General features: G+C 47.4%; 1 protein-coding gene across 1 annotated transcript in view; it reads left to right on the forward strand.

The window, feature by feature from the left end:
* Positions 1-21,522, forward strand: part of LOC118769109 (protein capicua homolog) — a 38,976-nt gene that overhangs the window by 15,386 nt on the left and 2,068 nt on the right. Inside the window, exons 2-19 of the mRNA XM_036516124.1 lie at positions 10,564-10,713; positions 11,307-11,496; positions 12,069-12,180; positions 12,678-12,860; positions 13,592-13,724; positions 13,972-14,168; positions 14,415-14,553; positions 14,681-14,778; positions 15,216-16,167; positions 17,357-17,496; positions 17,808-17,968; positions 18,145-18,332; positions 18,429-18,884; positions 19,009-19,364; positions 19,701-19,846; positions 20,039-20,190; positions 20,472-20,606; positions 20,716-20,847. Coding sequence (XP_036372017.1) covers positions 10,564-10,713; positions 11,307-11,496; positions 12,069-12,180; positions 12,678-12,860; positions 13,592-13,724; positions 13,972-14,168; positions 14,415-14,553; positions 14,681-14,778; positions 15,216-16,167; positions 17,357-17,496; positions 17,808-17,968; positions 18,145-18,332; positions 18,429-18,884; positions 19,009-19,364; positions 19,701-19,846; positions 20,039-20,190; positions 20,472-20,606; positions 20,716-20,847 — 4,020 coding nt within the window. The remainder of the gene's footprint in view (positions 1-10,563; positions 10,714-11,306; positions 11,497-12,068; positions 12,181-12,677; positions 12,861-13,591; positions 13,725-13,971; positions 14,169-14,414; positions 14,554-14,680; positions 14,779-15,215; positions 16,168-17,356; positions 17,497-17,807; positions 17,969-18,144; positions 18,333-18,428; positions 18,885-19,008; positions 19,365-19,700; positions 19,847-20,038; positions 20,191-20,471; positions 20,607-20,715; positions 20,848-21,522) is intronic.

Here is a 21,522-nt window from a genome sequence, read left to right on the forward strand (position 1 = left end):
GTCTCTGGGAAGTAATTCTGCACCTTCTTTTCCTCCATATTCCGCTGAATGTTAAAATTAAACATCAAACATAATTTCCTGGCACAGAAAGCATAAAAAAATTACAAGCATATCTAATACTCATGTCTTTGTCAGCACTGGAATGTGGTGTTCCAAAAGTTCCGATTTTAGCGCGTGCAGCCTTGAATTCATTTTCAGGGTTACGTTAATTATCTGTTATCTGTACTTAAGTCTAGTCGTTCAGACAGTCTGTTAATATTAACCTGGAAAAATCCTGTACGTTTTGTTTTTTTCATTATCGGTGTGGTTTGAGAAAGACGTTTAGTCGGTAAATTGATTTGTGGCTGTTTTGAGCCAGGTGTGCGGGTTGCAGCACACCTGGGGGGCTGTGTGGTGAGGTGAAGTCGGCCTGGTGTGTGCTTTTTCCCCCCGATGTGAGCCGCTGAAGCTGGCTGGGAGCGGCCGGCTGCTATTTCCATTCTCCTGCTGCTTCGCAGCGCGTGGGCCTGCCCTTTCATACTCGCTATAGAGGCTATATTTTCGTAGCTACGTCTGTCGCTCGGGAAAACATATAACTGCAGGATGCGGGGTGTTTCCATGGGAACGTGGCAAACACGCCCCCCCCCGGACTGGTTTCGAGTCCTGTGCCCTCACAGAACCTCGACGGGTCACTCGCTTCCTTCTCCGCTGCAGCACACAGTCTGTTATGCATGGGTTTTCCATTCGCATTTACTGCGGCCCCGCTTTTTCTCCGAGTGAAACCTGTAGAAGCCACTCTGGATAGGAGTGTCTGCTAAATGACTGAATGTAAATGTAAACCTAACAAACCGAATGGAAAATGGAAAAAAAACAAGCATACATAACAGGCTCGTAGGCCCTTGTTTGGAAAACACCAGCAGAAAACAGGGGCGTTATTAATTGGCTGAATTTTGCACCTGTGATTGTCAAAGTGTTACAATGTATTATATACAGCTGTCCATTCTTTCTGTCAAAAATGTGAGCTTAGTAGTTATCAGTAGCTGTGTGTGTATCATAACAATTGCACATGGCTTGAAAAGACAAGAATTAATGGTTGATTTGAACAAAGCTTGCCGGAACATGGCCTCTTTCGGGACACCTGTGGTTCTGACTGATGTGACAGTTTGGTGCTGACCTGTGTGTCACCAGCCCTGCAGCATATAGGAGTTTCACCTTTGTTTCTCGTCTGGCTCGAGGAAAAAAAACAAAAACAAAAAAAAAACATGCAGTGGAAAATTGGGCGGAGTTGTAGCGGGGAAAGCAAGCTGGTTTCCACATGACAGTGGAAGAAGAGTATCACAGCACACGCACACTCCAATATGTATGTTACCGCGTAAACACGGTTCCAAAACACACAAAGAGCAAATAGCAGCAAATATACATGGGCACAGTAAATTCATGCAAATTCAATGCTTTTAATAGCCTTTTCTGCTGCATTCATTAACTGCTACACAACTCATTCAGTAAATGGTTGCATCAGCTGCCTTTTTTAGAACATGACTTTGCCTGTTAGAGAATGCTCCTCACACCCGTACCATGTGTTAACATCCGTACCTGTTATAAAGGTCAGTGATGCAGTGAAAACCTTGTGGGAAAAATTGTTTGTAGTTATTTGTGCAGTGATGAAATCAGCAAGTAAAATATGTACAATACGTAATTGTGAGTTATCACTTTTTCACTTGTGCAACCCTGATTTATTATTTATTTATTATTTATCAAAGGAACATAACTGGTGTCTTGTGGTCATTTTACAATTAATATTTTAACCTTTGAGCAGTAAGTGACATGGCATTATGCTGTACCCATTACCTCTGCCTTCCCACGGATCTTTCAGTTTTTCCTTGAACCAACACTGCCGCCCAGTGGGCGGAAATATGAACTACATACTTGTGCAGTTTGTCACTGCACACTATTTCAAATGCTTTCAGTTCAGTCACATAAACACTGCTGTTCATACACAAAGAGGGTAAGTGGGAGGTAATTAGACACAGGTGTCAGAGAGTAGTCCACTTGGCTGTATTTGAGATTCCCCTGAGCCTGATTTTGTCTGAGGGATGCAACTTTGCATCTTTGCAAAGTCATTAAACTGACCTTCTCAGCCATGCTGTGAGCTCCCGCAGTTTTCTCATTGTAGCTCATTGGAGTGCAAGTTAACCACCTAGAAAAATCAACGGACTCTACAGTTCTAGTCTACTAGAATGCAAGTTAGAGCTAGCATGTCTTCAGCCACACTTAGCATTACCTGAGATAAGAAGAGCCCTGTGCAGACAACCACCCTAGACAGAGGTAAAACCGGTCTAGAGGAAACAAGATTAGACTCTTCTCCACTTTTGACAGTAGCCTGTTCTACTGATGTTGTATGTGTATATTTTACATGATTTATTTGATTGGTTGTTGACCTTGCATTGACGTGCTCAGATCTGTTTGAAAGCAGTGTGTGTGTAATTCTGCAGTCTGACCCAGTGGGGTGTATGCGGTACCTAGCTCATGTGCTTTATGCAGGATGGCTTCCAGTACTGATTACATCATGAGAGTACAGGTGCACACACTGGCTGTGTTCACACCTGGAAGCTCTCATCTCTGAATTCTGAGGCATGTGTGGCAGTGTACAAACATGGCTCCATTAGGATGGGAACATGGAAGAGGAATGGGACTGATAAAGGGGATTTCACTTTGGATTGCAGGTTCCAAAAACTAGGAAGGGCTCCCTCTAAACTGTAGGCTGGAGACTCCTTAAGCAAGTCTGTTTTTTTCCTTAAAGAGGAGCCTTATCTTGTTCATAAAGTGTATAGTGAGTGCTGAGAAAATCCACAATTGATGTGGATTCTCTAATCCAATCATCTTTGCCCATTCACAGTAGGTATAAGCAAGTAATTGGCAACACCATAGAAAAACAGAGATTTGTGGTTGGACTTTAGCAGTGAGAACCTGTGTGTTAGTGGCTCTGGAGTGGTTCCTTGAGTTTACTTGCACATAGATCATTATGCCTGCCATACGCGAATAGGCTTGTGGGTAAATGTGTGCTCTTGAACGCAATTGATCGAATTCACCCCTAGAGTCAAAAGACAACAACAGATTTCTGTATGCGGACATAACCTTCTGGTAAGATCCACAGACAACTGATAATTTGTTTGCCATGCCAAAACATCTAAAAATCCCCAGAGTTGTCCAAGCTTCAGGCAATGCATAACTGCCAGTGTACAAACAACTTACTGTGGGTTTTCAAGGGGTTTTCCAGTCAGTGTCAGCCTCCTTGGAGATTGTACTGATTCCTATATTCTGATTGGCTGGAGGCCAGAACTCCTCGTAAGCTCACTGGCTAGCAGATGGAACTACCCCCCCCCTTCCATTTTGTGGATAATGTACTGATGTACAGTTCTCTGAAATGGTGTCGTTTTGAATGGCAGTTACGTGCTGTTCTTTCCTGCCTCTGTTTGGCAGGTATGGAGTGTATCGTACTCAGTGTAAAATATTAGAAGTGTGGACATCCGTTAAGTAGGTCAGCGCAAAGAACACTCTTTGGAAATAAGTAATGTCTGTAGTAAATAGCTTGTGTGCGGCTGAGTGAGTAGGTGCACTCTCTGGTTTCTCCATTCCCCTTCTCGTATAAAATAACACCTTTCAGCACAATCCCCCCCCCCCCCCCCCCCCGCCTCTCTGCACAGAGTGACTCGCAGTCTATTTTTGTTCTCCTTGCTCTTTTTTCCTTCCCACCCATTTCCTCCCTCAATATCCAACCCTTTTCCCACTCGTTTTTCTCCCCTGTGTGTGCGTGTGTGTGTGTCTGTTGTGTGTCAGGCCTTGTTGTTTTGGCTTTGCTCCACTGCACCACACCTGTGCCGTTCCACTGCGCCACTGTGGCAGGCTTCACAATGCTGCCGTCTTGTCGTCTTTTTTCCAAATCTGCAGGTGGCCCTGGAGATATTCCAGCAGCCAGAGGTCAGCTGCCCTCAGCGAGCATCTGCTTCCGCATGCTGAAATAGGCCTACATGATTTTGTAACAAATGCTTTTCTGTAAATACCGTTCCTACATATTCTGCACCATTCATTTCAGAATGAAGTAAAAGACTATGCTAAAGATAGCGATGATCTAACATTTCTCTACCTGTCACTTGTGACCAGAAAGAACGGAGAGTCTAAAATGCTAACTGAACAATTTTATGCTGAAGAGCAAACGAAACACTAGGCTACATTGGAATTGCAGTACATCAAAATTGATCATGCAAAAATTCAAAAAAGGTGATGCAGAAATTCAATAGGAATATAGTAGTTTGCGGTGACAGTATAGAAAAAATGACCAATCTATGCCCAATGCGGTTTGGTCCGATCAAGGAATTGATAAGTTTCTGTATTAAGACCAATACATGTTCTGCAAGGTTAAAAGTCATGTTCACATATACCTGGGGCCATGCTACTGGACTCAGTCCTAGTGGACACAGAGCTTCATTGTATTTGAATGCATTCTGCTCTGACAGTTTCTACCTTTGTGAATCGAAACAGATGCGTGCGTTTGTTTGTAAGATGAGAGCGTGTGAGCCTGTGTGTATGTGCCTCGCCGCTCTTTGCGGCCTCCATTGCGTGCATGCGATTTGTGTGTTGGCCCTGGTCGTGTCTGAGGTGAATATCGGAAGAGAACAAAGACAGAACAAAGACAGTGAGGGAAGCCCAATGCCTTTGTGCCATTGTGTAAAGTCACAGCACAGCGTTTCTCCCTCTTCCCTCTCTGAATGGTGCGTGCTGACATGCGCTCACTGACGAGCATGTGCTGTAAACAGCTTTAACTGTGTGTGTGTGTGTGTGTGGGAGTGCATGAATGTGTGCAAGAGGTCACATATTAAACATGACCTTTACTTCAGCATCTCCATGTGCAAGTAAACTCTCATTTAGTACTAGAAAAATGGCAAAGCATCTCCATGTGCAAGTAAATGCTTGGTTACTACTATAAAAATGGTGAATGATCTCCATGTACAAATAAACCTTAAATTTACTAGTATAAAGATGGTAACACCAGCCAAGTTACTCCACATGCCTCTCAGTCGATGGTGGTTTGGAGCCAGACTAACAAACATAAAATGGCAAAAGCTGTGCTTCCTCTGTGTCTGTGTTCTCTTTTATTGTATTGTTATAAACAAGCCTCATTTTCTTTGTCAACAGACATGAATAGGTGCTTCCTCTATTTTATATATGATTTTACCATTACAGGTAGGTTACTTAATCTTCCTGTAATATCGGTCCAAGTTTGAACTTTGCAATGATACAGAACATAAATGTTGCTTTGACCGATTTGATATGAATAGCATTTGATGAAGCAGCCTCCAAAGTATGCCGTGTATGTCCTATTTTGGCTTTTTAAATTTGCTTAATTTTCCCCAACAATTGCCGCCTGACGAATCATATGCAAAGAAGGCACCATCAGCTTCTTTGCTGCCTGAATCATTATTGTTTCAAAAGGTAGACGTGCAGAGAGTGAGTGGCACAAGATATCAGCAGTAAACTTAATCTGCCTAGTATATATGTTCTAATACAAATATTGTGGCCATTTCCATTCCAGAAGTGTGTCAGCTATATCAGCTGTTTATTACATATGTAAGTATATGCAATAACTTACATATGTGATATAAGTATCATCTAGAAGAGACTGTTTGTAAAATGACTCTTTCTTTGCCTTCACTTTGATGGCAACATGAGTCATTGAGTTTGCGGGTTTCAGTCTTTTTTTCAGTCAGTGACAAATAGTGTCACTGTCAAATAATGATGTTTTTCAGTACATAAGATAGGGGTTATGTTGAAGGGATGGTATGATGCAATATTTGGATAAATACTGGAAGAAGCCCTACATAACTTTTAAATGTTCAAAAGTATTAGTTTATTGTAATTTGAAACAGCTGATGGAAAGTTACTTTTTGTGCCAGTGAGGTTGTGACAAGTCTGCGTTGTGTACAGCGCCCTCCCTCCTCGAACGGCCGATACTGGTATTGCGCTTCTGGTGTCCCAGTATTAGTGGGTGGGCTTGTTTCATGCTGTTGGTTGGCCGGCATTGAAGACACTTCACCTAACTGGCTCAGTCTCCTATCCGTCCTTCCAAGTTTGCCAGTAGGGATAGAGCGTGGGCGTAATTATGAAAAACACTCGAAAGGCTACAGTAAAATAGAGTTCTCTTTGAGCCAATGGACTTGATCGTAGATGGGATTCAGTGCGAGCCAACGAATGACAGTCCACGCTGATTTGCATGGATCCCCCTCTCTTTCGCGGCAAGCTTTTCAATAAACACCCAATGCCTCCTATCCCGATTGAGTATCGGCATGTCTTTAACACGTCCGGACCAGTCATACTCGAAAACGTGAATTGTGCTGCCGATTTAAATAACTACGCAATCGGAATCAGATTTGCACTTGCTGGCGGAGCATGACCGTTTTTTGGGCGAGGTTCACCACGCTGAAATGACAGCCCTGGAAAGCTGCCCCTCCCCCCCTCTCTCAGACAGAATGAGGGCGGGACAGAGAGACCGAATGAAGAGCCAAAGCTTGAGTGAATGACGTGACGAAACGACTTTTTACTACGAAGACCAAGCTGTTGACCCGACGGGAAGGGACTGCGCGAGCCTGCAATTTGGGGCAGCCTTTATAACTTTAATTGGAGACTTAAATGAGGAGCACAGCATGCGCTGGACATAACTGCTTCATTGTTACCTTTGATAGCGAGACACCATATCTACAGCCCTTTAATAACTGCTGCAGCAGTCGTATTAAATTGCGTGTTTTTTTATTTTGTTGGAGTGAAATCGCGTAGTCCATTTTTAGGTTAGCTCCACTATTTGGTTATCTCGGGATCGAGAGATTTCGCGTCCTCGGTGACTGTCTTGGTCCATGTTCAGGTGTAGTAACATTAACGTTACATTAATGCGGGTATGCGAATTAATGGGACTTGCATGCGGTGGGATAAAAACGCGATGTGTTAAGTGGATGGGACCTTACAGCATAGATATCTGCGATCACATACTCTGAGACGGATATCGTTAGCTAGCTAGATGGCAACCAAGATGGAACTAGCGTACAGTTGAAACAAGTAGCAGGCTCGCTACTTTGATTGAAATCGGCCTTTTCTCAGCTAACCAGTAAAAATGACTGTGAGCAATGATAGCTACAATACACCCAATGGTCACTGTAAAATGAGTTAATTCACAAGAATGATCAGAACTGTGGCAATCTAGATGGTTTCTAATGATGGAAGATGGCGAGTTGCGACGTAAAAAGTATAGCGTTAGCTAGTAGTTCACGTTTAGCTGGCCATTTCCGGCTACATAGCACTGAATAATAACTACAGTAAATAATATTACCTGTTTAGTTAGCTATCATACTGCTTAGTGTCTTATATGCTATGTAGGCTACATGTAAAAGCGAGCTACAGCTGTAAAGCAAATACTAACATTAGCTGACTTGGTACAGGGTAAACAAATTGGCAAAGATAGCCGGTTATTCCCCTAACTTGATTTATAAACCCATCTTTCGTGGCTAATGTTACACTGCTAGCTAGCTAGCTAACGATAGCTGCTACCTGTCTTGTTGGGTGCGCTGGTCCGTTTGTTTTCCATATTAGCAAGGCTACGCTAGTCAGCAAATACTGTCTTCACCAAAGACCTGATAGGAAGGACCGTAGCTAACGTTAGCTGGCTAGAAAATGTTATTCAACATCACAATTGTTGCGTTAATTTAGCTGGCTAGCTACTTTCTGACTGGTCTTAACGCTACCATTAAGTAAGGCAGTATATAGTAACTAGACCTTCAAAACGAGCGAAACCAGTCGAGTTTAAAGACCGTCTGTTGTGTCACCAAAACCAGTAACTAAAAGCACATAGTAAAACTCAAACCACTTAGCTAAAAGCATTATATTTGACTACCTTGGACTAGTTGGCTAACGTTGCAGTAACCTCCTTGTACAATACCAAAATAAAGAATCGGCTAGCTAATTAGCAAGTGAGGTTGGTGTTTTTCAGTAAGCTCTTGCAGTTGTAGTGAAGTTGGCATCTAGCTGGCTGATATGGTGTAATACTTAGTCAGTGCTACTTTCTTCCAGCAGCAAAAGCTACTACGCAACACCGGTGATGTGAAAAAGGCCTAGCTGTCTTTACTCAGGAGGCCAAGAACGGGATGAAAATGTTTCACTGCTAGCTTCCCAACGAAAATCTGTATTGCACAGTTTAAGACCGCTTATCTTTCCATGTACCTTAAGCATGCTCTTCTTTACTTTTTTTTTCATTTCACTTGAGTGTAGCTTGAGGTCCAGGATGCAATTGACGAGCTAGCTAAGTCGGCTAACGTTACAACAGAACTTCCCGTGGCTTAGTTTCTAGTGACGACAGCAGACGGACACAGGAAGACTTGGCTATAGCTGTATTCATGTGACTGTGTGGTTATTCTTTGTTTTCTAGGTAGCTACATTTTTAAAATATCATTGTACCAAACAACCACAGAATAAACGGGACAGCATTCGTTGGTGTCATTGCTTTGGTTTGCCTGGCCACGGGTTCGAGTGAAGGAATGATTGGGAACACGTGTACTACGTTGAGCCTGTCATCGATGGAGTGACTCCATTAGCCCACTTGCTGCAGTACAGTATTGAATATTGTCCGAGAATTTAGCATTTTTTTCCGTCGTGAGAGGAGTTAACGTAACATTAACCGTGGTTAGATTTTTATAATCGAGGCATTGTCCATCACATTGCTGTTTTTGTTGTAAGGTTAACCCCAGTTGCTTGTAGAGAATTTTTTTTAATCCAGCATGTTTTCGGCGGAAAGTCCACCGTATCTTCAGCAGAGCCTGAGCATGTACGGTTAGTAATTATATATTATCTTCATCTTATATTTTAATTCCTATTCGTGTTTATTTTGTGTGTGGCAAAGTTGCATTGTGAACACTTACTCGTTTAACATTATACGATTACGTATCTGCCATGCTGTATCACTGTACTATAAGCAACTGTATTTGAACATTTCACGACGTGCTTCTCTGATTTGCACAATGTAAGAGTTGCATCCTTGTGGGAATTATTTCCGGTCTTTGTCATGCTGCCCAACGCGTCCTGATGCAGGTGATTAGTTGATAGTCCATTCAAGGTGATTCGCATGCATTGGCAAAATCTGACCAACGAAACGAGTAAACTCATTATGTGGTTCTTTGAGTAAGGTGTTAAGCGCATTCATTCGCAGTAGTGCGTACAGCTCTTCACACCAAATCCAAAAATTAATTGGTCGACACAGGTATAAATTTGTACCTTAGTGATCCTTTGGTCAGAATTAAGTTTACAAAAAAATGGCTGGGGTTAGGGTTTGGGATGTGGGGATGTGAAAGTTGCTGAACTAGTTGTCAAAGGCAGAAAGTACTGGGCACATTGAAGAAATTTTGTAGGAAATGTCCGAGCACAAGGGTGTCATGGTGACAAGGGCGGGGGACTCAGTGGTGACTTTTCAAACCGCTAACGTAAAGCTCTAAAGTCGGTGGAGACGGTTAAAAGTAGCTGTTTGAAAAGCATTTTCAGACGTAGCTATCCATCTTCAGTGGGACTCCGAGAAAACGCATCTTTGTGATGGAAAAATATTCTAAACATAAGCCGCAGGTGTAGGGGCTCTGATACATACTGCTATACTGTAATGTAACGGGCAGTCTGTTGTAAGTTTTTAGCATTCTGCTTTCTCGCCATCAGCACGCACAGTGCAGTCGAAAAGTGAACGTGAATGCATCCACAGTGACAGACATTGATCAGGAAGTGCTGCATTGTCCTAGAGCACAAGGCGCTGCCCAGTCGTGCATTTACACTAGGCTCAACCATGCATTGTGCGGGGCTGAAAATTTACGGATTTATGTCTGTTGCTCACAGAGCACAATCTGTTCCTTTCTGTGCTCTGATATCAACTGCCGCTAGGCTGTGCTAGACAGGGCATTGCCTTATTGATGCAGTCAGTTAGGGCACGGGGAAGGTTTTGTTCTGTTAAAAAAAAAAAAAACTGAACCAGTAGGTTTGTGTTTGGTGCATATGGTAGGCACACACGTTTGTGGAAATTTAAACTTAGGAAATATTTTGTAAGTCATTTGGTCAATCATTTTTGGTATGATTGATTGAAACAGCCATTCTTAACCGTTTTTGTGCTACCCAGACATCCTTTAAGCTTCTGTAATTTGATCTAGACAAGACGCAGTCGTAGTCTGGGTGTCTTACTGAACCTCTTGGTGTGGTCTAATGAATTTTGGGTCTTTTAGGTTGGTTGGGAGTTAAGAAAAATTGAAATGTATCACATTCGGAAAGCTGCTTCTCACACATTTAAAAAATGTTTTTACAATGACTTCTACTCAAGACTGACCATGTCAACCTCAAGTCCCAACACTGGCATATTTGGGACCTGAAAAGGTTATCAGGTCAGCCCAAATTACAGTGGATGTCAGAATTGAAGTTAGTAAATTGTTCACATTGGGTTTCTTCGGTTCAGCTTTTATGCGTTAATGCACTGTGTTAGTGTGATAAAAATATAACAGCTATGCGTTCTTTTTTTAGTGTGGACCAATGTGGAACCCCGGTCAGTTCCTGTATTTCCGTGGCATTCATTGGTCCCTTTTCTGGCTCCCAGCCAATCAGAATCATCTGCTCAGCCGACTGACGGCCAACAGCCTGTAGATCAGGCTCACACAACTAATCAGAGCAAAGGTAAGACAGGAGCATTATATTTTTGCAGCAGGTACTATTTTTGAAGGATTTAACATTTAAGAATTTAAGAGGATCTGATGTATTCAAAAAATGTTGTCAGTGGTTACTCCAATATTTAGAATGAATGGTACTGATTTGATACTGGTACTGATATTGATCCCCATATCCCAAACAGGGTAATGAGGATTAGATGGCTTACATTTTTGTTTACATTAAATCCCCCCAGACCAAACCATTGCTGTTACTGTTAAGATGCTGTTGTTGATGTTACTCTCTGATTACATTAATGAGGGATTAGCAAAAATTAGGAAAATCCTCTGGTGTTTCCCTTTCTCTGCACTTTAATGGAAATTTTTGTGCCAATATGTGCTAATATAAGCAATGACAAACACATCAAATCCTAGCAAATAAGAGAGAGACACAGCAACCTTATGAGTCTACAACATGGAATTTATGCTTCCTCTCAGAGCTAGATGCAAAAAGATGTGAACATTTGTTTTTCCTGATCTTTCCTGCTATTTTCTCTTAATTTCAGCATCATTTTACTGTAATATTCTAACGTGTTATTAAAATCTCTCTGCCTGACGTATCAGAACCACAGGGTAGTGTAGCGTCGGTGAATGATGGCCACACTAACTCCAAATCTGTGGAGAGGGCATCCCCATCCCGCCCCCCCGCCACTACAATCAAGTCCCCCCCAAGGAGAGAGAGGGAGCGGGAGCGGGAGCGGGAGGCCGAGAGAGAGAGGGGAGACAGCGAGACGGAGAGTGATGTCGACGACCTGTAAGTGTCTTTGTGAGTGTCCCTGTGTCTGTGCTCATGGAACCCTGCGCAGCTCTCTCTGCGAGGAAAAGGCCTTTAACGTTGCTGAATTGTCTCCAGTTTCAGACTTCAGGATTTGCTGGTGTATTGTGAATAAAAAGGCGCTGGCTGTCTGAAGGCGGCGCCTCTCCGCATGTGTGCTTGTGCTGCTGCTGTCTGATGTGGGCCTGTTGTGTTATCTGCGGCAGTGTAGCACAATGGTTAAGGAGCAGGACTCGTAACTGAAAGGTTGCTGGTTCGATCCCCCACTGGGGCACTGCCGCTGTAGCCTTGGGCAAGGTACTTAACCCAGAATTGCCTCAGTAAACATCTAGCTATATAAATGGACAACATTGTGTAAAAAAAAAGTACAATAACTATAACTGATGTAGGTCACTCTGGATAAGAGCGTCTGCTACATGCCAGTATTGTAATGTAACATGCATTTCGTCCTACTGTAGAATCGCTTTGCCACTCGGTTTAGCCCGGCGGCTTTTGGTATTCTGCCGCTTTTATTGGTGCAGTCATGTTTTGCTCCTTTTCTCCTGTGGCAGGTTTTTACCAGGTCTGCTTCCAGACCCCCCCCACTCAGCGTCACCTGGCAAGAGGCGCACCCAGTCCCTCAGCGCTCTTCCGAAGGACAGCGATAAGAACAGCCCTGGAAAGGTAGGGTACGCCCCCGTCTAAGTGTCCGCCACCTTCTGGCTCGCCATCTTTCTCCCGTCCAGTGCTCCTCTCACCTCTGATGTTTGACGGAGCTTGCACTGCATTACATTACATTACATTACATTACCTTCACTTAGCAGACGCTTATCCAGAGCACCTTCCAGCACAAGAGAACAGAAGTATGTCCATTCAAGTTGAATGAGCAATAGTGTCAGACGAGGCTAACGACAACACTCCCAAACCAGTGAGTGTGAGCATAACACCATGCAAGCCCTACCACAAGTGAACGTTCCCAACCTTACTAGACAAGGGAAGCCAATTATATTACCATACATCACAATCACCAGATTGCAGAATCCAAAAACATGTCGTTACACTACACATAAAATAAGCAGCAGGTTTATCTCTTCCCTCCTATGATTCCCTCCCTTTCTTCCTATCTCTGCATCTCTCCTCGCCTTCTTACCGGCCTCCCTTTCCCCTCGTCTCTTCCTCAGAGGGAGAAGGACCACATCCGGCGGCCCATGAACGCCTTTATGATCTTCAGCAAGCGCCACCGGGCCCTGGTGCACCAGAGGCACCCGAACCAGGACAACCGCACCGTCAGCAAGATCCTGGGGGAGTGGTGGTACGCCCTGGGGCCCAAGGAGAAGCAGAAGTACCACGATCTCGCCTTCCAGGTGGGTGCGCACGCTCCCCCTTCCTAAATGACCCCAATACACAGTCCAACACCCTAACAGCCCTGCTGCAAGTAGGAATTTCTCTGCCTGTTTGAGCAGGAAAGAATCTTCCAACCCTATTTCAGCAACTGCCGACTTGTCCTCTCGACAACATGGCATGTATTCCTCTGAATATGTCAACAAAACATAAGTAAATAACAAAGTCAAGGCTACAATAAACAAAGATTGCCCAGCCACGCCGGAGAAACCTTTTTAAAGCGCTGTTGCAGCAGTTAGATTTGTTATTATTGGGCAAATGAGAGATAATGCTATGAATAGCCCCTGTAACAAAATACTATAAGTGCAGTAAAATAATCAATAGGACGTGTCTTATAACAGTGAATACCCTGAAGGTCCATGTAACTGAATGGCTGTTCTGCTAAATGCATTGTGGTGCTGTTATTGGCTCCTTGTTCAGCTGTGTTGACCATGGTAACGCATGGACAGCCTCCACACATTCAGCCTGCCTATGTTGTGTTGTTGGTCTGATATGTGTACGGACAGATATGGAGACGTATGGATTAATAATCTTTATACTTTTGCTTCTCTCTCTTCCTCTCTGCACTCTCTTTCTTCCCCCTTCCTCCCTCTGTTTCCCTCTTCTCTCTCTCTCTCTCTCTCTCTCTCTCTCTCTCTCCCTCTCCTGCTTTCTCTGTCGCTGGTCCTGTTGCCTTCCTCTGTCCGTCTCTCAGGTGAAGGAGGCCCACTTCAAGGCACACCCAGACTGGAAGTGGTGCAACAAAGACAGGAAGAAGTCGGTCCCTGAAGGCCGGGGCATCCCTGGAGGCAAAGATGTGCGAGAGAGGAGCATGTCCGAGTCCACCGGTGAGTGCTGGAGGGGGTGCGAGGGGGGTGCTGAGAGGACAGGCTGCGCCTCTCCTGAGAGGCGTTCGGATCTCTGTGTGTTCATATTTGGCAGCAGTGTAGGTGAGAGTGCGTGCGTGTGGGCTGTATGTATTTGTATTTAGCAACGGTGTAGGTGATAGGTGAGGGTGCATGTGTGTATGCTTGAGCGGAGGGGAGGCTGTCGAAACTAGCTCTCACCAGCACCTTTCCCCCCTCTCCCCTACAGAGCCTCAGTCAACCTCTCTGGGCGCAGAGCTGAAGGGGGCGGGGCCTGGCTTGTCAGGGATTGGCGAACAGGGTGCAGGGGAGGGGCGTGGGAATCAGCAGCCCCGCCCACGGGCCTTCTCCCAGAGTGCTGTACACACACTGGAGAGGAGAGAGCGGGAGAGGGGCAACACTCAGGCCCTGGCAGATCTAGCACAGGTTGGTGATTGTATGCATTTGTCTTCCAACCCATACTCTTACCTGTCTGTTTTTTTTTGTCGGTACAGCTTCTCTCCCACCTCCTCTAATTCCGTCTTCTTGCTTTTGCCCTCTCTCCCTCCTCCTTTCAAACTCCCTGTTCCTATCACTGCGGCCACGCCTCCTCGCCTGCTGTCTCCTCCTCCTCCTCCTCCTCCTCCTCCTCCTCCTCCTCTCTTACGCTGTCCTGCCTCTCTCCGTGTCCAGATGTGTCGTGACGGAGGGGGGCAGTTCTCGGGCCGCGCCCCGCCCCTCTCCCGGGCCCGGCGCGAGGTGAGCGAGGACATGACCAGCGACGACGAGCGCATGGTGATCTGCGAAGAGGAGGGCGACGACGACGTCATCGGTGCGTTCGCGGTTCCGTGGCCGCTGTGATGTCAGCGCCGTGCCGTGTTCAGTGCTGAAGCGCTGCTCTGCAGAAGTGCTCTTGGCTCGGTCTTATTTCTCGTGTGCTTCTTCTAACAACCCCTTAGAGGACTCCTATCCGGGCAGCTCCATAGATCTGAAGTGCAAAGAGAGAGTGACAGACAGCGACAGTGAGAACATCTCTGCAGATGAGGCTGACGGCAAGGTACCTTTGTGTCTGCTTGCAGTTCCAGTTCCAAAAGCTTTGGGTGCAGCCGGTTAAAATAAAGGGAAGTCTGCATTGATCTAAAGACTTATGCTTTAATGCTTGATATTCATTTCCTAGACAAATCTTAAATAGTGAAGTTTATGCCTATGTATGAATTTCTTACCCAAAAATTTAATAATATAAAAAAATCACTACTTTGGAGAAGCTAAAGTAGATCTGTGTTATTTCATAGCTTTGGTGATTTGACTATTATTCTAAAATGTGGAAAATGGTAAAAATAAACTCTTCTATAATCTCTTCTATAGTTGTGTCCAAACTTTTAACTGTTACTGGATCTCAGTCTGTGGAGTCAGTGAATGTATATATGCTTTTGTGCACCACATTTTCCGGTCAGCAGCTACATCTAACACGCCTCCTCTGTGTTTCCCTCCCAGCGCTCCTTCGCTGCAGTAATCTGCACAGCGTCGTCCTCCGCCTCTGTCTCCCTCTCCTCCTCTTTGGGGAGGAGCTCCTCTCTCTCCTCCCACCCTCTGAGCAGAGGAGCGAGCTCAGAGAGCAGGAGGAGGAGAGGGACGGAGAGCGGGGCGTCCAGAGACGGGGCCGGAGGTGGGGGATCTGCACCCCCTCCCTCGCTCCCCGCCCCCGGTCAGTCCGTCATGACCGGCTCCGTCTCCGGCACCTCGCTGCACCTGTTGGATCACGGCCCCGCCCCTCTGGGTGTGTCCCTGGGCGGGGCCCGCATCGCCTCCACCACGGTGACCAATGTGGTGCGTCCGGTGGTGAGCACACCCGTCCCCATTGCCAGCAAGCCCCGCGATGGCGGGGCCGCCCTCAGCCCCGCACCCGCCGAGAGGAAGCCCGCCCCACAGCCGCCACAGACCCAGCTGCTGATTGGAGGAGCGGGAGGAGGAGGCGGGGCGGCCAGAGGGGGTGGGTACTACTCCGCGTCCTCTCCCAATCCTGTAAACGTAGGGGCCGTTGGGCAAGGAGGACTGGTCACCAATTTAGTCTTTGGGAGCGCTCTCCAGGCCCCGCCCACAGTGCAGCTGATCAGCCCTCCCCAGCCACTGGTGGCCCCGCCCCCCAGCCATAGCAACGGCCCCCTGCCCCTCCCCCTGCTTCAGTCCCAGTTTCTTCCTGCTTCTTCTTCGCTGGCGTCTCCGTGCGGCGGCAAGGCTATCACGCAAGTGCAGTACATCCTGCCCACCCTACCTGCCAGCACCAACCCCAGCAGCCCCTGTCCTCAGCAGCCAACCAGTATCTTCACCCTACCCCCAGCTCCACCCACCAGTGTCTCCTTGGCCAATGGAAAGCAGTCAGGGGCAGGGCCAGGAATAGGATATGCCTCAAGTCCGGCAGTGGGAGTGGTCAGCCCTGGAGTGAGAGGTGAGGGGGAGTGAGGAGTGAGGCATGCTGGCTGGGAGAGCAGTGAGAGTGACGCTACAAGCTAGCATAGCAGTACGAAGGCGAGAGTGATTCCGGAACCACATCAGAGATCATTCATTCTTCACCCAAAGACCACCATGAACAATGCCACTGACCGCTAGAACTGCACACTCACAGGAAAGCACGAGTAATATTTCAGTTGTACAAACATGCATATATGCTCCTCGAAACAGGATTTGTACAGTGTGCATGTGATCAGAAGCTTTCATACCTGGTAGGAAGTAGATTCCTAAAAGGGCTTGTAAATGGAATTGTGTGTTGTGATTTAAGTTTTTCTTCATGGAATTAGAGAATTACCCAGGATCCTGATGGTGATCTCTGTATCATGATGTACTATATGTCACACAGAGGTCAGTGCTGTCTTGGAAATACAGGAAGCATGTGTGGTGAGCTGGTCTTCAGTCAGTGTAACCCAGTTTCTCCTTAACATAAGCATCATTAACCCTCGAACAAATGTGGTTTTAAGTCGTTACTTATGTTGCTAATGAGTTGTTATCCGGATGAAGTGCAGAAACTGTTTCAGGGACAGAGAACTCTCCTTTTCGGTGTTTTACATTACTTTCACCCTCTCCGGTGAATTAAAGGTGGAGAGATTTCGCACTCACGGCAGTTAGTGCTTTTGCGATCTCAGTTTGTGTTCGGTTAGCTGTCCTGGACCAGTTTCTTTTTTGGTAGAGACGCACAGTGATCCCTTCTGCATTGGTCCTCTTCGTCTCCTGTCGAGAAAGATGAGAGAAAGATGTTGAAATGCATTCTGGGAAACATTCATCCTTGGAACTTTGATTGCTTTGGAGTTGGTTATGGAAACATGCTATAAATTTAACTTTGCTTATGTTATTGTTGAATAAAAAAGATAAAGATAACAATGTGGTTTCCTGCCGTGGTAAAGGTGAGGAGCAGCACATAAATACATTGTTAAAATTGCAGTCGGCTTGTGCTTTGGTACAAATAGAGAGCACTAAGAGGACCTCACTAGAAGTCCACTGATGTGAGGAGAAGGAATGTGTATAAGGAGAGCGAGGGTGACATGGGTTGTATATTCTGGCCTCTTTATAATGTTGCTTGAGGAGAAGAGTTGTAATTTTCAATGCTTCTCTCTCTCTCTCTCTCTCTCTCTCTCTCTCACCAGTACAAGCACAGTCACCAGTCTTGCCGGGGAAGATGCTGGTTCCCATGGCTACGGTCAGAACAAGCTCAGCCCCCCCTCAGTCAGTCCCTCTGGTGGCTCCGCCTCTTCCTGTTCAAAATGGTGCTCAGCCTACTAGCAAGGTATAGATAGATTTGATCGTGCACTGTGAAAAATCAGCAGCATTGAACCACTGAGCCAAAGCTAATACAGATTCCTGTGTGCTTTCGTGTTGTTTCTGGGAGGAAAATAATTTCACAGCTCAAAACTCAGTGGAAACATATTCACTATTAGTTAGCTTACCATGACCCACTGATGAACACTGAGTAAAGTCATAGAAAATCTTAAATCCTGTTTATATTGGCCATGCGATTTTACAAGAGTAAGCTACACAGTGTGGAGCTCACAGAAATCAGAATTCTGTGATTTAAGTGTTTCCACATCTCCTGTCCAGATAATCCAGATTGCTCCCATGCCGGTTGTCCAATCACAGCTCCCCTCGGGGGGAGCAGTACATCCTGGGAGCCCCTTCCCTGTCTCCGTGGGAACAGCAACTGTGATGGCCTCGGGCACAGCCCCTTCACAAACAGTGCTGCTGCCGCCCCCACCCACAAGGTAAGATAAGATCAAACTTTATTAATCCTAAAAGGAAATTGCTTGGGTACTGGTGCGGCTGGGTTACACCCCCTATTCGCACACAGGGGTGCCGCTATATTAAAGGTGAACCCACAAGTTTAAAGCTGAGTTTCTCTGTGTAGGTAATTACTGACTGAAATCCCTCTTTTCCATAGGATCACGTATGTTCAGTCCACTCCTGGAGTCCCCACCCCTCTGCCGTTGGTCCCCACGGTGACTGGCTCCTCCCCTCAGCCGGCTCCGGTCCCTCCTGCCCCAGCGTATATGCCGTCGTCCCTGGCGACCCTGGGCTTCACAGCTATTGCCCCTGCCGGTCAGACCTTGGTGCAGCCGCTTATAGCAGGTCAGTTGAATGCCCCAGTCACTGCTGGGATGGTGATTGGCAGTGGTGTAATGTGCAGAAGCGTGAGTCCTCTCTCCTCTCCTCCCCTCTCCTCAGGCCAGCCGCCCCTCCTGGCTCCAGCGCAGCCCCCCAGCTGCCCCTCTCTGACGTCCCTACAAGCCCCCGCCTCCGGAGTCAGCGGCCAAATAGTCACTGCCATCTACCCTCCCCCTGGCGTTCCCTTGGCAACGGGGGTGGTCTCCGTGACGACAGTGCCCCCTAGCGCGGTGCACAGTGCACCCAGCCCGTCCCCCTCGTCCCCGCACGTCCCGCCCAAACACGCCCAGATGTCTGCGCAGCCGCACCCCGACCTGCAGACAGACAGACAGACGGAGAGGTGGGCCTACGCTCAGGCCGAAGCCCTGGCGCACTCCCACACGGACAGGCAGGGCGAGAGACCTCCTCCCTCGCACTCCCAGGCCTCTGTCAAGCCCGGCAGTGTCTCAGTGGCGGCCCCCAATGGCGTGACGGTGTCACTGCAGCCTGGCAGCCCCCAGCTGCCCTCACACACAGGTATGAGAAGCAGTGGAGTGCGTCTCTGTGCCTTTCCTGCTACAGCCCTTTCTCTTTCTATTCCATGCGTTCTCCTTGTTCCTGCTGTGTCTCTGCCTGCTTAGCTGTTGTCTGCCTTTTCCAGGCGACAGTGCGCCAGGCACTCCCAAGCTGCCCTCCGCTCCGATGAGGACCCCTCAGAAAGTGAAAGCCACAGTCGCCAGCATCCCTGTGGGAAACTATGAAGGAGGCCGAGGGAGGGAGAGAGACAAGGAACGAGAGAGGGAGAGGGAGAGGGAGAAGGAGAGAGAGAGGGAAAAGGAAAGGGAGAGGGAGAAGGACGGCAGCCACGGCAGCCGTTTCTCGTTTGAGCCAGAACGCCACGGGGACTCCAGCTCGTCCTCGTCCCCGCCCCCACCCCGCTCTGTGGAGGAGGGGCCATCAGCGGGACACTCCGAAGGCCATGGTGCTGGGGACAGCAAGGAGGGGAGCGCCAAAGAGGTCATTTTACACCTCTCGCTTCTATAGAATACAACTGCATTAAAACACGTCAGCTTTCATTTCTAACCATTTTTGCAACAAGACATTTTAACAATTCAGCGTTAACAGTTTGATCTGCAGCAGGATCAAACTGCTCTTCAGCAGGATCAAACTGTTCTGTAGCAGGATCAAAAAGTTCTGTTAATGGTTTGATCCTGCAGCCCTCAGGGCAGGAGAGTAATTCCCTGACTGTTCAGCACACACCGTTTTCTCATCAGCCAGGTGTGTACGGCTGCAGGGTCATCTTCATTACTCACTCACTCTCTATTCTCTCTTCTCTCTCCTGTTCGGGTGAAGGACTCCCTTCCCTCCTCGCCCTTGCCGCCCCCCTCTGGGCACGACCCCTCTCTGCCACCCCCACAGAGCGACAAGGATGTCACCCTGCCAAAGAAGACCAAGGCCCGCCCCCCGCCGCTCAAGAGGACGTTTGACTCAGTGGACAAGTGAGTGACAGGGATGGGGGCAACCTGGGAGCCAATGAGAGGCTCGCAGACCAGCTGATGCGGATCGGAACGGATCATTAGGCACTGAAATATCCCCCAGCATGCAGCTTGGGCAGATGGCTTGCCTGAATTGTGGTGGGAGTTAAACGGGCACACCAGGGGGGGCTGACTGATTCGCCCTTGCTCTTTCAGGGTCCTCTCCGGGATGTACTTCGAGGAGCGCTTTGCGGAGCTGCCGGAGTTCCGCCCGGAGGAGGTACTCCCCTCCCCCACACTGCAGAGCCTGGCCACCTCCCCCCGCTTCATCCTGGGCAGCTACCGAAAGAAGAGGAAGAACTCCACCGGTGAGAGAGAGGAGGGAGAGGGGTGTTTAGGGGCTGGGGTGCGAGAGATACACACCAGCTGCTGTAAAAGGGGATAATGTTACCAGTGAGGGTGGGATTGAGAGTGTGGTTTTGGACTGCCATTACTGGAGTAGGACCTTGATATGTTCAGCTAGAGGGGAAGGGTGTCAGCTGATGGCAGCAGCCTGTCGCTGACAGGGGGTTCAGGGTTTGTGTAAACCTGTCTGAGCTTCAGGCTTTTTATTAAGTCCATATTTCTCTTCCTCTGAACCTCCTCCCAGACCTGGACTCGTCCACGGAGGACACCGTCTCCCCGAAGAGGAAGAGCAGGAGGCTCTCCAGCTGCAGCTCGGAGCCCAACACGCCCAAGAGCGCCGCCAAGTGCGAGGGGGAAATCTTCACCTTCGACAGAGCAGGTAGGCCCTCACTGGTGCCCCCCCCCCCCCCCCCCCATGCCCAGGCACTGTCACTGCAGGCCGGAGGACTGACTCCACACTGTCTGTCTCCCTCCCGCTCCCTCCTCAGGCACGGACACGGAGGACATCCTCGGGGAGCTGGAGTTTGACAAGGTGCCATACTCCTCGCTGCGCCGAACCCTGGACCAGCGCCGCGCCTACGTCATGCAGCTGTTTCAGGACCACGGCTTTTTCCCCTCAGGTGACCTTTCTCCCTCTCGCTGGTCAACATCTCTCTGATTGGCTAATGCCACCTCTCTCTCTCTCTCTCTCATCCACACTCTCACTGATTAGACACCACATCCCACTCAGTTAAGTATCACCTTTCTGTTTCTCTGATTGAACGTCCGCTGTCTCCTACCTTAAAAATCACCTCTAATCATCCTAAATGCAGCAGAGGTGTTTTTTTTGTGTTTTCAATTTGATGATAAATCCAGTCTGACTAACCCCACAGATAGCATGGCACTGAAATGTAACAGTCCCAAGATTTTACACTGTTTTTAAAAAGGTATAAAAGCAGATGATTTCTTCTCTATCCTAGAGGCAGCTGTTTTGGGGGAAATCCCAGAGTCACCCTGAGGATGTTGTTAAGGGAGTGTACCCTAGAAGTGCTGCATATTGTGCTACAGAGTAGCTTAGAGAACAAATGGTGACTTTTATCATACATTTACTTGGAACGACTCAAATCAGCATGGACAGTTAACACATAGCATGGAGGTGGTATAGCCAGCTATATTCAGTTTACACACGTGCATGTTCTGTTTACACTGATAGGCTACATGGTGTACTGCAGCCAACATCAGAGCCACAACCCTTTTCCAGTTGGCTGTTTCTGGAGTATTACAGGACTTATTTTTATCATCTAAGACAACATTTC

This window comes from Megalops cyprinoides, chromosome 21, assembly GCF_013368585.1.
Source record: "Megalops cyprinoides isolate fMegCyp1 chromosome 21, fMegCyp1.pri, whole genome shotgun sequence".
In the NCBI taxonomy this organism is placed as follows: domain Eukaryota; kingdom Metazoa; phylum Chordata; class Actinopteri; order Elopiformes; family Megalopidae; genus Megalops; species Megalops cyprinoides.